This window comes from Ricinus communis, chromosome 5 (genome assembly GCF_019578655.1).
Source record: "Ricinus communis isolate WT05 ecotype wild-type chromosome 5, ASM1957865v1, whole genome shotgun sequence".
Taxonomy (NCBI): Eukaryota; Viridiplantae; Streptophyta; class Magnoliopsida; order Malpighiales; family Euphorbiaceae; genus Ricinus; species Ricinus communis.
In genome coordinates this window covers 20,496,844-20,512,200 of record NC_063260.1, presented here as the reverse complement: position 1 = coordinate 20,512,200, position 15,357 = coordinate 20,496,844, and the positions used below count along the sequence as shown (strand labels likewise).

At 33.6% G+C, this 15,357-nt stretch overlaps 2 protein-coding genes across 4 annotated transcripts; both read right to left on the bottom strand.

The window, feature by feature from the left end:
- Positions 1 to 430: 430 nt before the first annotated feature.
- Positions 431 to 4,468, bottom strand: LOC8284052 (probable inositol transporter 2). Of its 3 annotated transcripts, none has more exons than XM_015719483.2 (6): positions 3,110 to 4,468; positions 2,866 to 2,936; positions 2,148 to 2,483; positions 1,923 to 2,030; positions 1,246 to 1,839; positions 431 to 1,162 (listed from the first exon to the last, which is right to left on the bottom strand). In XM_015719483.2, the coding sequence occupies exons 1-6, from the start codon at positions 3,243 to 3,245 to the stop codon at positions 677 to 679; spliced, it is 1,731 nt and encodes a 576-aa protein (XP_015574969.2). In that variant the 5' UTR covers positions 3,246 to 4,468; the 3' UTR covers positions 431 to 676. The 3 variants fall into 3 exon arrangements, with proteins under 3 accessions (XP_015574969.2, XP_002519641.3, XP_048230646.1); XM_002519595.3 differs by having other exon boundaries at positions 431 to 1,168; positions 3,110 to 4,462; XM_048374689.1 differs by having other exon boundaries at positions 431 to 1,168; positions 3,222 to 4,461.
- Positions 4,469 to 7,583: 3,115 nt separating this feature from the next.
- LOC8262271 (probable inositol transporter 2) lies at positions 7,584 to 11,150 on the bottom strand. The gene is made up of 6 exons (XM_048374688.1): positions 10,755 to 11,150; positions 10,535 to 10,605; positions 9,266 to 9,601; positions 9,036 to 9,143; positions 8,348 to 8,947; positions 7,584 to 8,269 (listed from the first exon to the last, which is right to left on the bottom strand). The coding sequence occupies exons 1-6, from the start codon at positions 10,888 to 10,890 to the stop codon at positions 7,778 to 7,780; spliced, it is 1,743 nt and encodes a 580-aa protein (XP_048230645.1). The 5' UTR covers positions 10,891 to 11,150; the 3' UTR covers positions 7,584 to 7,777.
- Between the last annotated feature and the right edge of the window lie 4,207 nt (positions 11,151 to 15,357).

Genomic DNA, 15,357 nt, shown 5'->3' with positions numbered 1-15,357 from the left:
ACATGCAACGAATGACTGGTCCAATATTATGCTTTTATACCGTAAAAAACAAGAAAAATAGAAAAATGGGCCTTTATATGGGCCGTAGGGTTTCTCTCTGGATTCCAGTTAGACATGTTGCTTTCCTCCGCAGATGCAGGTGGTGGGTTTAAGCTTTGCGTTAACATCATTTGGTCTCGTCTTTTCTTTAGACCAAATAATATACCAGCTTTGTCTGGATCATTGTCTTACCTGGCGCTCTTCGTATTACTTCAACGAGACAGTTCCAGTTCGGCATAAATGTTTCATCTGAGGTTTTCAATTAGAGAATAACAGCAAATGCTTTTAACAAAAGAAAACAGGAAAAGACGAATGCCTAAAGCAGCTGCTGCCCATATTAATTGGAGCAAATGAAATAATAACACAAGGTTTAGTTAATGGAGGCAATATGTATAATAAAGAAAATTTATTCAGCTTCATTACATCCTGAGATTTACCTAATTTGAACAATAATCTAGGTAACTAGAATTGTCTAAAATTCCAAACATGACTCAAATTTTAGGAATTGAGCCATCTGTCAGAAAAAAGTGAGACATATTTATATAACTTCCAGTTTTCATGGGTTAATAGTATCAGAAACCCATTCTTCAAATTTCATAGGTTCGAAATTCACACATTTAGTTCTATTACGTACTAATCAGACTTCCAAGGGTTTATTCTCATCAGTTTCATGTTCAGACTTTTTTGCCCAGAATTTGTAATGCAGAGACCTGAGCTCCAACATCTTCTCAATCTCCTCGATCGGTAGCCCCTTTGTTTCAGGTACGCACACTAAGACGAAGACCAAGCCTAATACAGATATTACTCCAAATGTTAAGAATGTCCAGGCGGTTCCAATAGCCTGAGTCATCGATAAGAACGACTGAGCAACAATGAGATTGGAGATCCAATTTGCTGTGGCTGCTATTCCTCCACAAACCCCTCTAAATCTTAAGGGATATACTTCAGAGTTGACAATCCATGGCACTGTACCCATCCCCGGTGCAAAGAAAAAAATGTACATTGCAAGCCCAACTAGTGCATAAATTCCATATTTACTTGGGCATCCTCTAGTGTACCATTGTCTGTGGTCACTATGACAAAGATTCTTCACTGCATCAATCGAGGATAAACACATTCCAGGCTGTAGCTGCAACGAAAACGGCAATATTGGTTAGTAATGAAGCCAGCAAGAAAAATGATGACATAGAACGGTATATATTTTACCTTATCTGGACTTGAAGCACAAAATCCACATTCGGTTGCTTTCAAGCATGTCATGCAGTTCCAAGAATCAGCATTTGTAGCAGAAACATAACTAGGGCAGGTCGAATTTGAATAACGAAATTCAGCAGGCATAACCATTGGCGAGTGGCTGGCAGTCTCGTGGAAAATTCCTGATAGAAGACCAAGTGAAATTATTACACCAATTAAACTGCTGATCAGCAGCTTCTTCCTTCCAAAAGAGTCGATGAACAAAATGCTGAAAATACTGCATACTGCATTCAACCCAGCAGTGACAAGTGAGAGCAACAGAGCAGTTTGGTTAGATGCATAACCAGCCAACTGAATTATAGTAGAACTATAATACATAACTGTATTAATTCCTATAAACTGCCGGAAAACCTGAAGGCCAACACCAGCAATTAGTCCTCTTCTCACTGTTTTGGTTTTACATAATTTACTGATACTAATCTTCTCAGAATTTCCTGCTTCCATTATCTCTTTGTCAATCGAATCTTTTAGATCCATAATTTCTTGTTCAACATCTTCAGCAGGGTATATTTTCCTCAGAATGACTTTGGCTTCTTCTTCCTTACCCTGTAATGTGAAAAAAAATAGATCTTGTCAGCACATGATTGCCTGAACTGAAAGAAGAGCAGTCGTTATAAAAGAATACTAACCTTGCGGTATAGCCAACGAGGTGATTCTGGGAGGAATATCATTAGAACGAACTGCAGTAGTGCTGGAAGTCCTGCAACTCCAAGCATCCATCGCCATGTCCCTGGAACCTAGACCAAAAAAAATAAAAAAGGAATATCCTTAGTTAATGCTACACCAAATATTTACGTGACAGAACAGATGGACTATTTCTGGAACTCAGTTTTAGCATCTTTGCTATAGATTACCTTAGTAAAGACCAGGTTTATAAGATAAGAAATAAACTGGCCGCCAGTAAAGAGAAGTCCGCTGGTACTAACAAGGGCACCACGGATTTTTGCCGGAGAAACCTCGGAAATGTATAATGGGGCTGTCATTGAAGCCATTCCAACACCAAATCCAACAAAAACTCGACCAATTATGAGAAGTATTGGTCCAGGAGCAACACACATGAATACAGCTCCGATGAAGAACAGAAAATCTGCGACACTGAGTACAAATTTCCTTCCCCAGCGATCACTTAACCAGCCACCAGTTGCTGCTCCTACGATTGCTCCAGCAACTGCCATGCTCACAATAGTTTCCTGTATATAATTTCAGCCTAATTTCGTTAGCATATACTTTTTGTTATTTTGCATATTTCGAAATATTCAATATCAAGATTGTTTTGACATTGCATTGGTATCACATTCACCGCTCACTTGGTTTTAACTATCTGTCTACATGAAAACTACACCACTCGTCAGAAATTATGCATATTTCTTGGGAGATAACCATGATTAGTGCCAATTCTTTAAAAGTTCAGCGGAATAGAATATGCAAAAAGCCTATTAATTGATCAAGATAATTATTAATTGCAAGACTCAAAAAGGGTAGGTGAAGGGTAAACACATGACAGGAAAATAACTTAAAAATGAAAAACAGGGACTTTTAATAAACTATTTAAAAAAAAAAAAAGTTCTTCACCTGTAGTATAGTTTTCCTGTCAACAGCCTTGAAGTCATCTCTAATATAAAGAAGGGCACCAGAAATAACTCCTGCACAAAATTTTACAGAGAAGAAGACATAGATTAACGAACTACATACCATACATCAATGTTATCATCAACAAATTGTAGTACATAGTTAGAAGAACATGTGTCTGATTGAAATTATAATGTGATAAAGATAGTAAAGAAAATGAAAAAAATAAAAAAAGAAGAGTAGAAACCTGTATCATAGCCAAATAGAAAACCACTAATGCCAGCGGAAAAAGCAAGACGGAAAATATAAGGATTTTTCCAAATCATAAGACATAAGAGTCTAAAAGAACCAGCATCTACCTTTGAAGCTATACCACCTTCCATTCTTGAAACCAAAACAATAACCAGAAAACAAGAACTAGAAGGAAACAAGGAGCCTGTGGGTTTGTTTTTAAGGAGAGAGAGAGAGAGAGAAGTGCGTCTCTTTGTGTTTTCTGAGAAAACTGAAGGAAGAAGTGAAAAGAAGAAGAGAATTCTGAGAAACAGAATCAATATGCCGGGGATGGTAATATATATAGGCGATCATTTTCTCAACCTAAGCTCCTTATACATTTGTGAATATGAATCGACAACTTGAATGAATTAAAAGGTCAGTATCTTTTTCTTTGCGTGAATGCATGGCAGAGGCCAATTAGTTCATTCTCTATTTAAGATCTGTTCTTGAGTATGAACACAGGATTCGTAAAATCTGCAAATACTATATTTTGAGTATCAGCATATTTATGGTTCTATAAAATCTACAAACTGACCACTTCCCCATTCCAATATTGACAGGAGGAACATGGTGTAACTGCCCTGGTGTTTTGGATTTAGTTTGAATCCCACAATTCGCATTCACGATACATATTTATTGGTGTTGAGGTTGCATAAACTTTTCTGTCAAAAAAAAGAAAAGAAAAGGTTGCATAAATATTTAGCAAATTAATCTCTTATATGTTATCCATTACTAATATCAACTACAATCCTAAACTCCCTCTCAATTAACGAGTGAGATACTGATTAATAACGTAGCTTACCATATCAGTCCCAAAAAATCAAAATTAGAAACTAAAGTTATAACTTAATTACAATAAATCATTTAGAAAATAGAAAAATATTCTTTTAAGGAATATAATCTGGTAATTATCACGCGTCATTTAATCTAATCTTTCTATCCTAAAAGGCAACGGTTTCATCTACTAATTTATAAGTATGTACAAATTGATCACAATAATAATAAATTTTGTTAAATATTTTTAATAAAATTGTGAACTTCTATAGTATAAATATTGAGCTGACATTCTTGTTTTACCTAAACTGGTGAAAGGAATTTGTAGTATTATATATATAAAAAAATAAGAGCAATCATGTATTTAAAGAGAAGGAAAAAGAAAAAAGAAATATTTGGGCAAAATCATAAAGGAATTGGCAAATAAGGAATTGGCAATCTTTGATACTATTTTAGGGTAGCTGCCTGTATTAATGCATTCTCCTTTACAAAAACTTAATGCCCTAATAATTGTTATTCCTATCATCATTTTTTCTTTTTTCAGAAACTGTCAAAATCAGGCATTATGAGTTATGTATCTTATGTTTCCATCAATTTTTCTAAATCTTTTTCCTTCCGCTCTTTTTACTTAATTTTCCTTTTTCAAAATTCTAATCTTTTTAATGCATAAACACGTAATTAAAGGACCAAAGCAAAGATTTTAGACTCAAGAGTGTTATGGTTGATATATAGTTTGACATTCTTTAAAAATATAATTTAAGATGTTATTTTCTAGACTAAAATTATTATCTAACTACAAAACTAATTTATTAGTTAATATAATATTACAATGTAATTATATGCTATTTTTTAGGATAGAATTAATATCATTATTTGATTTGAAAATTATTTATTAGTTAATATAATATTAGAATATAATTAATTTACTATTTTTTAAAATTAAAGCGAGTATTTAATTAGGAATGTAATTTATAAAGTAATAAATTAATCAAAAAATTATAAATTTATACATAATTTATAAATTATATTATAAATTATAATTTGCTATTTAAATTTATAAATTATACATTGCAATCAAAATCTATAAACTCTCACTAATTCATACAAAGAAGATAAAATATGATTTGATTATTTTTATTGTGAGTGAATAAATTATTAGAAAAAATAAAAAGTAAAAAATTAAAGTTAGCTACAAAAGAAATAGCAACTAGGATTTTTCTCCTCCTTTTAATTAACCTTTCTTTAACTTTAACTTGATGATGAGTAAAATCTTACTGAAATATAATAATGATGTAATACTATTGTTAAATTTTTAAATTAATATAAAAATTAAATTTGTATCAAGCTTTATGAAGAATTTATTATTAAAATCAGGTAAAAATGATCTATGTTACTAAGTTACAAGAATTTTTAGGATTTGATTAAAATTTGAAAACTACAGACATGCATAAAGGCAGAATCTGGAAACGGATTGGATAAAAAAAAAACAAAGATTTCCTTGTATCATTGAATAAAAAAGAATTCCTTCCATCATTTTATATATTCATTTTTCTTAAACTATTTTTCTTGATTTATTCAATAAAACCTGAAATTAATTCACTGACCTATATTATTAGAATACTACTTGATTTCTTTTATGAAACATTCCAATTAATTAAGAATCTCAATATTGTACTTAATTAAGTAATTCTCATAATACATTTTATTTTCAAAAATTTAATAAATATGTTAATCAGAACTTAAAGTTAGGCAATACATATATGAAGATAAATGTGTTGGATGCTTAAACATTTTAAAAATACACGCTACCGTCAATTCTTTTTTATGAATAAATACAATGGATATTTTTAAATGATAAGATATTTAAATAAATATAATGGATTTTTTAAATAATAAGATATTTTACTTACTATTGGACTGTTATAGTAAGATTCGAATCTTAGATTCTTAAGAATATTCATAAAGTTTACAACAAATTGATAAAAAATATAAACCTAACATGATTCGACTAATAAATAAAAACTTATAGATGCAGGGGGACATTGCTATAAGGAATAATAATTTGCAGTTATTATCTTTAATAATCAAGGTTTAAATGAAACAGATACAACTAATTAACAATGGTAGTCAAGAGAATAAACAAAGAGAAATGAGATATTAAGTAAAAACAAACAAAAAAAATGGTAAAGCCTTTCTAGATTTTTCTGTGTCTGTTCTTTATTAATATTAAATCTATAATTTAAATAAAAAATAAAAGGGAAACATACAAAAAAAGTTCCTTCCTTTTCATTAAATCATATTTTAATTAAATTAATAATATATTTTTAATTTTATTAGAAATAAAATAAGTTAAATTTTTAAAATAAAATTATAAATTTTTAGAAGTATCATAATAGTTGATTTGATTTAATATGAAATGATTTTATTATTAAAATCTAAATATATTAATTTATAAAAAAATAAGAGCAATTATGTATTTAAAGAGAAGGAAAAAGAAAAAAGAAATATTTGGGCGAAATCATAAAGGAATTGGCAATCTTTGATACTATTTTAGGGTAGCTGCCTGTATTAATGCATTCTCCTTTACAAAAACTTAATGCCCTAATAATTGTTATTCCTATCATCATTTCTTCTTTTTTGAGAAACTGTCAAAATCAGGCATTATGAGTTATGTATCTTATGTTTCCATCAATTTTTCTAAACCTTTTTCCTTCCGCTCTTTTTACTTAATTTTCCTTTTTCAAAATTCTAATCTTTTTAATGCATAGACACGTAATTAAAGGACCAAAGCAAAAATTTTAGACTCAAGAGTGCTATGGTTGATATATAGTTCGACATTCTTTTTACCAAAAATATCTAATTCTTTTCATAAATTTCTTTTTTTAATTAGTATGATTAAGAGAATTTTGAAAAGGTTTATATAATATTACTCGTTTTACTTGTGTATTGCACAATCATTATTATTATTTTTATTATAAAATTAAATTATTAGATATAATTTAATAAATTTTTTAATCTTTAATATTAATTTAGCAAACTATTAAAAACCTTCTTAATTTTTTTAAAATTCTATTAAATACTAACATTATTCAAAAATATTTATTAATTAATTTTAATATTATATAACTTATATTATAATTGATATTACCCTTTTAGGATTAAAAATGTATTGTGTAATTAATTAAATTAATTGATTATTAAATATAATATAAAAAATATTATTTTCTAGAATTAGAATTATTACCTAATTCAAAAAACTAATTTATTAGTTAGTTAATATTCAAATATAATTGATATGCTATTTTAATAATAGAATTAGTATCATTATCGAATTAAAAAATTATTTATTAGTTAATATAATATTAAATTCAATTAATATATTATTTCTTAGAATTAGAGTTACTGTTTAATTAGGAATGTAACTTATTAATCAATAAATTAATAAATAAAATTATAAAATTACGCATAACAATGCCTATTAATTATGTGTGTAAAAAGATATTCATCCTATTAATTATGTATTGATTTCATAAGCTGGCCCTTCATGCATAACAATGCCTCATTTCTTTGGATCCTCCCATTCATTAGCTCCTATGCAAATCACGAACTGACCATTGATGGAGAAAATGGATCATGAACAATAATCAAATATGGTTTGGTTAATGGAGGCAATATGTATAGTATAGGAGATTTATTCATGTTCATTACATCTATAGTTGCCTAGTTTGAATAATAATCTAGGCAACTATTCTGAGCATTGTCAAAAATTCCAAACAAAAGCTCAAATTAGGAGGACAAATTCATATGTCAAGAAAGTTATGTATCTTCTATGAGTTACTATGATCATATATTTAGTCTACCACTAAAATTAGGCTTCTGAAGGCTTCTTCTCATCTAGTTCATGTTCAGACTCCTTTTCCCAGAACTTGTAATGTAGAGATCTGAGCTCCAGCATTTTCTCGACCTCCTCGATCGGTAGCCCCTTTGTTTCAGGTACACAGACTAAGACAAAGATCAAGGCTAGTACTGATATTACTCCAAACGTTAAAAATGTCCACGAAGTCCCAATAGCCTGTGTCATGGATAAGAAGGACTGAGCAACAATGAGATTGGAGATCCAATTTGCTGTGGCTGCTATACCTCCACAAACCCCTCTGAATCTTAAAGGATAGATTTCAGAGTTTACAATCCATGGCACTGTACCCATTCCTGGAGCAAAGAAAATAATATATGCTGCCAGACCTATTAGGGCGACCCATCCATATTTGCTTGGACATCCTCTAGTGTACCATTCTCTGTGGTCGCTATGGCAAAGATCCTTTACTGCATCAGTTGATACTAAACACATCCCAGGTTGTAACTGCCACAGTGGCAACGATAGTTGGTAAGGAAGCTAGCAAGAAAAATTGATTTGTAACAGGAGAGGTTTTTATTTTACCTTATCAGTACTTGAAGCACAAAATCCACAGTCCGGATGTGTTGCTTTCAAGCATGTCATACAGTCCCAAGAAGCAGCATTTATAGCAGAAGCGTAATCAAGGCAGGTAGAATTTGCATAGCGAAATTCAGCAGGCATAACCATTGGCGAGTGAGTCGTAGTCTCATGGAAAATTCCTGATAAAAGACCAAGTGAAATTATTACACCAATTAAACTTCCGATCAGCAGCTTCTTCCTTCCAAAAGAGTCAATAAACAAAATGCTGAAGACAGTGCATGCTGCATTGAGTCCGGCAGTGACAAGTGAGAGCAGCAGAGCAGTTTGGTTGGATGCATAACCAGCCAACTGAATTATAGTAGGACTATAGTACATAACTGTGTTAATTCCTACAAACTGCTGGAAAACCTGAAGGCCGACACCAGCAATTAGCCCTCTTCTCACTGTTTTGGTTTTACATAAATTCCTGATGCTAATCTTCTCAGAATCTCCTGCTTCCATAATCTCTTTGTCAATTGAATCCTTTAGATCCATAATTTCTTGCTCAACTTCTTCAGCAGGGTATATTTTCCTCAGAATGGCTTTGGCTTCTTCTTCCCTACCCTGTGATATGAAAACCTTAGATCTTGTAAGCATATGATTGCCTGTTATTGAAAGCAAAGCACCCGTTACAAAAGAATAAGATGGGAACCTTGCGGTATAGCCAACGGGGTGATTCTGGAAGAAATATCATGAGAATGAACTGCAACAGAGCTGGAAGTCCTGCAACTCCAAGCATCCATCGCCATGTCCCTGGGACCTAGACCGAAAAGAAAAACAAAAAAGAAATATCCTTAGTTAATGCTATACCATCTATTTATATGGCAGGACAAATGGACTAATTCTGGAACTCAGTTTCAGGTTCTTTGCTATGGTTCTTACCTTAGTAAAGGCCAGGTTGATAAGATAAGAAATAAACTGGCCGCCAGTAATGAGAAGTCCGTTGGTACTGACAAGGGCACCTCGAATTTTTGCAGGAGAAGCCTCAGAAATGTACAGAGGGGCTGTCATTGAAGCCATTCCAACACCAAGTCCAACAAAAACTCGACCAATGATGAGAAGTATCGGGCCGGGAGCAGCACACATGAAAACAGCTCCGATGAAAAACAGGATATCCGCCACAATCAGCGTAATTTTCCTTCCCCAACGATCATTCGACCAACCACCAGTTGCTGCTCCTATGATTGCTCCAGCAACTGCCATGCTCACGATGGTTTCCTGTATATAATTTGAACATAATATTATTAGCATATATTTTTTGTTATTTTGCATATCTTGACATACTTAGTATCAAGATTGTTTTCGATAATACATTGGTACCACAGCTGAGTTCTAAGTATTGTACTAAAGTCTAAAAGGGCTTGCTTGGTCCACATATATAAAAAGCTACAACATTCATGTCAGGAATTACGCGAGTTCTTAAAAGACAATCATGACCACTGCCAAATCTTTATGAACTCAGTGCAGCTTAGTCCAGTGTGCTAAATTTTGAAAATTAGGCTCAAAGTGAATTCTTCCTCGTGTTATTATTATTATTATTATTTTTTTATTTTTTTGCAGGCCGGTGTAGTTCTTCTTTCTTTACTCTTAATTGTTTCTGAAAAAGAAAAATTCATGGATGCAGATAGAGCCATTTATCAAGCTGGGCTGTGGCAACTTTTTGTGCCTACCCAGATCTCGTTTGTTTTAAATTCTTGGGCTATTCAAAGCCCAAAACCAGAAATTTCACTATCAATAATGCATGGACACTTGTCTGCAATTCTTGGATCTGTTCAGATTTCTGCTATCACAATTTAGATTCCTTGTGGGATCTGGTTTATGAAGAAGAAGAAAAGAACAGGCCCCCATTCAACTATTTAGATTTAAAATTAAAATACGACACAAAGCCGACTAAAAGATAATGTACACAGCTAATAAGATATTAAGCTATCCAACAAAATCCAGCTTTTCTGTCACTGATTTCACCATAACCCACAAAGCTAAGCTTAGACTGTGCTGGCAAAGTCCTATTATTTGTACAAGGAGATTATTGATTGCAAGACTCAAAAGGGTGAGCTGACGGGTAAAAACATGATTTAAAAAAAAAAAAATTAAAGAAAGAAAGAGGGACACTTCTAATAAAAGATTTTCTTTTTTAATTAGAAAACCCACCTGTAGTACAGTTTTCCTGTCAACAGACTTGAAGTCATCTCTAATGTAAAGAAGGGCACCAGAAATAACTCCTGCACAAAATTTAAGAAAAAAAAAACATAAATACTGTATACTACTATTTATCAACGTAGTCATCAACAAACATGTAATAGTTTAAAGAACATTTGTCTGTTTCTAAACAACAATTGTAATAATGAGATTAAAAAGAAAGGAGTAGAACCTGTGTCATAACCAAAGAGAAAACCACCAATGCCAGCAGAAACAGCAAGACGAAAAATATAAGGATTTCTCCATATCATAGAGAACAGCTGTCTAAAAGCAGAAGGATCTACCCCTGGAGGCACACCACCTTCCATTCTTGAAAGCAAAACAGGAACAAGAACTATAACAAGCCTTTTCTTTTAATTCCCTCTAGTATTGACTCAGTTCTAAAAACACAAGAAACAAATATGTGAGACTTAGCAAAGAAAATTTTGTTTTGATTTGCCAAAATGATTCTTGTTTTTAAGAGAGAAAAAGGGGAGAGAGAGAGAGAGAGAGAGAAGTGCGTCTCTTTTAGTTTTCCAAGAAAACTGAAGAGAGTAGTGAAATGAGAAGAAGAGCAATTTTGGGACAGAGAAGTAAGGTGTTGGGGATAGTAATATAAATAGAGATAGATTCAAGCCGAATGTCAAAGAGTCAACCTGTTTTGTCCTGTGCTAAAACCATTTAGCGTTTCTTTCCTTTTTCCTTCACCAAACAGGATAAGGGAAGACCTATTTATTTTCGAGTCCTTCTTATTAAATCAATAGGCTGAAGTAACTTACATACTTATTGGTTCTTAGGATTGCATAAATTCAGGCAATAAATTAGTAGATGAAAGAGAAAGCTTTATGTTTTCATTATCCTCCTCCAATAATCATATCAAACTACTCTCTCCTTTTCTTTTATTCTCCTTGAAAATTTCGTTAAATTGAAAGTGGTTTCTTTTTATTTTTATTTTTATTTTATATTAATTAATTTCAATAAATAAATATTTTTATATTTTTTAAATAATTTTATAATTTTATAATATAAAAGTATTGAATAAAATATCAACCGAGTAGATTTTTTCAGATATCTGCTTTATTAATAGAACAAGTCTATGTAAAAAAATATAAACTTGATAGAGCAAAATTACAGCTGATAATTTGAGAAAATAAAGATAAAAAAAAATAAAATACACAATATAATACACAGATTTACGTGAAAAACTCCTAAATAAATTAGGATAAAAACCACTGGCAATGATAGAAGAATTTCACTATAATAAAATAATAGGAGTTACAATCTCTCTATTTATAAAGGAGAAAACATTAAAATTCTTTTTTTATAATAAGAAAAAAAATAATTACTTAACTCTCTAATATTTTTCTCTTATTTTTGGAATGAATGAATAACAAAGTAAGGCCTCTATTATATAGGCTTGGAAGGTACCTCAAAATTATTAACTTAGCAATGTAGGAAAAATACTTCTCAAACTTAATAACTTAGGAATGTGGGAGAGATACAAACTCCCTAAATATTAACAATTTCCCACTTGAAGATTTGATTGAGGATCAGTCAGATCTTCACACCGTTCTTTCTTCCTTACCTTTCCATGTTCCTTATGCTTTTGTGAGGCCACTAAAAGATTGACACCAAATAAATTTATCAGTGTTAACTACCTTAGTCAAAAAATCTATTAGGTTGTCTTTAGTATGAATATTCTGCATATCCACAGTGCCCTCTTCCACTTTTTCATGAATGAAGTGATACTGGACTCGTATGTGTTTTGACTTTGAATGAAAAGCTGGATTCCTTGCGAGATGCAAGGCACTCTGACTGTCACAGAACAGAAGAATATGCTCTTGTTCGTACCCGAGTTCCTCCATCATCATTTTCAACCATACTGCTTCTTACTAGCTTGTGTAGTTGCTACATATTCTGCTTCTGTTGTTGATGTCGCCACAACTGACTGCAGTTTTGATATCCAGCTCACAGCTCCGCCAGTAAGTGTGAACACATACCCTGTAGTAGATTTATTTTTATCAAGATTACCTGCATAATCTGAGTCAACACATCCTCTGATAATAAAGTCTGATCCTCCATAACACAATGCAACATTTGAGGCTCCCCCAACATATCTTAGGATCCTCTTTACAGCATTCCAATGCTCTCTGCCAGGATTCACCATGTACTAACTTACTACTCTTACTGCATGTGCAATGTTTGTTCTTGTACAAATCATCGCGAACATTAAACTCCCAACTACTGATGCATACGGTACTTGAGACATTTTTATCCTTCATTCTTCACTGCTAGGACTCATACTGGAGGATAATTTGAAACTAACAGGAAGTGGAGTAGAAATTGACTTACAATCTTGCATATTGAAGCGTCGTAAGATCTTCTTCAAATAATTTTTCTGAGAAAGCTAAATCTTCCTATTGTTTTTGTTTCGGTGAATTTGCATCCCTAGAATCTTGTTTGTTGGTCCTAAGTCCTTTATTTCGAATTCTCTAGCCAACAATGCCTTTAGTTCTTCAATATGATCTTTGTTGGGGCCTGCTACCAACATGTCATCTATATACAACAATAAAGATAATAAAATCACTTACCAAACCTCTTGAAATATGCACAAGGGTCTGCATTAAGTCTGTTGTATCCAAGGCTCATGATGAAGGAATCAAATCTCTTATACCAACAACTCGGCGCCTGCTTTAGACCGTATAGAGATTTATTCAACCTACAAACCAAGTTCCGTTTTCCTTTTTCTTCAAAACCTTATGGCTGGAGCATATAAATTTCTTCCTCAAGATCTCCATGAAGAAAAGTTATTTTCACATACAGCTGCTCTAGATGTAAGTCAAATGTAGCACACATCGCAAGATTACTCGAACAGTTGTTAATCAAACCACAGGAAAAAATATTTCGTTGAAGTCAATCCCCTCCTTCTGAGCATATCCTTTCACCACCATTCTTGCACGAAACCGCTCCACTTGATCATTACTATTTCTTTTGATCTTAAAGACTCATTTGTTGCTAATGGCCATTCTTCCTTGTGGTAGTGGCACAAGCTCCAAAGTTTTGTTCTTATGCAGAGCTTCCATCTCTTCTTGCATTGCTGCCATCAACTGAGATGCATCTGAATTGTTCATTGCTTCTTGGAGAGTTGATGGCTCCCCTTCCTCAGTTAGAAGACAATATGCGACATTGCTGCCTATATCATAATCTTTCTGCCAGGTTGGTGTAAATTTTATACGTTTTCCTTTTCCAAGTTCTGACTCTTCAGACTCCGCTAGACCTGTTCATGGGTCGGGCCTGGGTGGGCTCGGGCCGGGCTTAACCGGGCCTCACTTAATTTTGGAGAAGCCCGAGCCCGCCCAGGCCCAAGAAATTTTTAATATCTTAAAGCCCGAGCCCGAGCCCGAAATTTTATGAAAAGCCCGGCCGGGCTCGATCGGCCCGGGCAGGCATTAAACAGAGGTCGGATCTGGGCGGCTCGGGTCGGGCTTGGAAGGGCTTGGGTCGGGCTTGGACTTGGGCTGTACAACTGAAAGGAGAAGGAGGCGGTAAACAATTGCAATGGGAGCCGAATTGTTATATTTAGATTTAGAGTTTTTTTTGTTGATATATTATTAATAACAATAAAATTATAAACAGAAATAGCAGGTAGTCCAGTGGTATATAACACTTAATAGGTAGCGAAGGTTACAAGTTCGAGTCTCAGCAATGACAATTTTGTTTCTAACTAAATTATACATCGGGCCGGGCCGGGCCGGAGTTGGGATAGAGTTGGGTTTTTATATAAATCCCAAGCCCGGCCCTAGAAGTACGGGCTTTTTATGGGTTCGGGCCGGGCCGGGCTTGTACACAAAAATCGTTGTCCAAGCCCGGCCCGAAGAGTGCTAGCCTAGGTGGGCTGGGCGGGTACCCGGCCTTTGAACAGGTCTAGACTCCGCTGGCTCTTCAAACTCGACTAGTTCTTCCTCTTCGTGCTCTGGTACTGCTTCAGAAGAATCTTCTTCTGTAGACTTTCTTTTCACCTGTATAGTTGTAGTTTCTGAATTTTCTTCTGAAGTGCTATCATCTTCTCCATTCAATCTATCTTCTAAGAAGATTACATCCCTACTGATTATAACCTTGTGAGCAGTGGGATCCCACAGGCGATACCCCTTCACATCATCAGCATATCCCAAGAACAAACACTTCTTGAATTTTGGATCTAGCTTTGTAGTTTCTTGGGTATTATACATCACATACACAATACTTCCAAATATATCGAGGTTTGAATAATCAACTGGCTTCCCAGTCCACATCTCCATTGGTGTCTTTTGATCAATTACTGTAGATGGAGACCGGTTAATCACATAACATGCGGTGTTAACTGCCTCAGCCCGTAATGCCTTATTCAGGCCTGCAGCTCCCAACATTACTATAGTTCTTTCTAACAGAGTTCTGTTCATCTGCCACTCTATTTTGTTGAGGAGTGTATGCCGTAGGGAACTGCCCTTGATGCCTTATTGCTTGCAAAAGCTATCAAATTCATTAACTGTGTATTCTCCTCCATTATCTGTCCTCAAACACTTGATCTTATTGCCTGAATCAAGTTCAACCCGCGCTTTGTAAGTTTTAAAAACTGCAAATACATCTCCTTTGCTTTTGATAGGATACACCCAACATCTCCTGGAGTAATCATTAATGAAGGACACAAAGTACTTAGCTCCTCCTAGTGATGAAACTGGTGCTTGCCATACATCAGAGTGAACTAATTCTAGAACATCCTTGCTTCTAGAATTGGATGTATTGAACTGTAGTCGATG

Bases quoted from the DNA above. Each gene is read 5' to 3' on its own strand.
- LOC8284052 (XM_002519595.3), bottom strand. From the start codon at position 3,245: ATGGAAGGTGGTATAGCTTCAAAGGTAGATGCTGGTTCTTTTAGACTC. The intron at 1,840-1,922 runs GTTAGTATTCTT...TTCACATTACAG, and splicing joins CTCGTTGGCTATACCGCAAG to GGTAAGGAAGAAGAAGCCAA. The intron at 1,169-1,245 runs GTAAAATATATA...TTTTCGTTGCAG, and splicing joins GTGCTTCAAGTCCAGATAAG to CTACAGCCTGGAATGTGTTT.
- LOC8262271 (XM_048374688.1), bottom strand. From the start codon at position 10,890: ATGGAAGGTGGTGTGCCTCCAGGGGTAGATCCTTCTGCTTTTAGACAG. The intron at 8,948-9,035 runs GTTCCCATCTTA...TTCATATCACAG, and splicing joins CCCGTTGGCTATACCGCAAG to GGTAGGGAAGAAGAAGCCAA. The intron at 8,270-8,347 runs GTAAAATAAAAA...CCACTGTGGCAG, and splicing joins GTGCTTCAAGTACTGATAAG to TTACAACCTGGGATGTGTTT.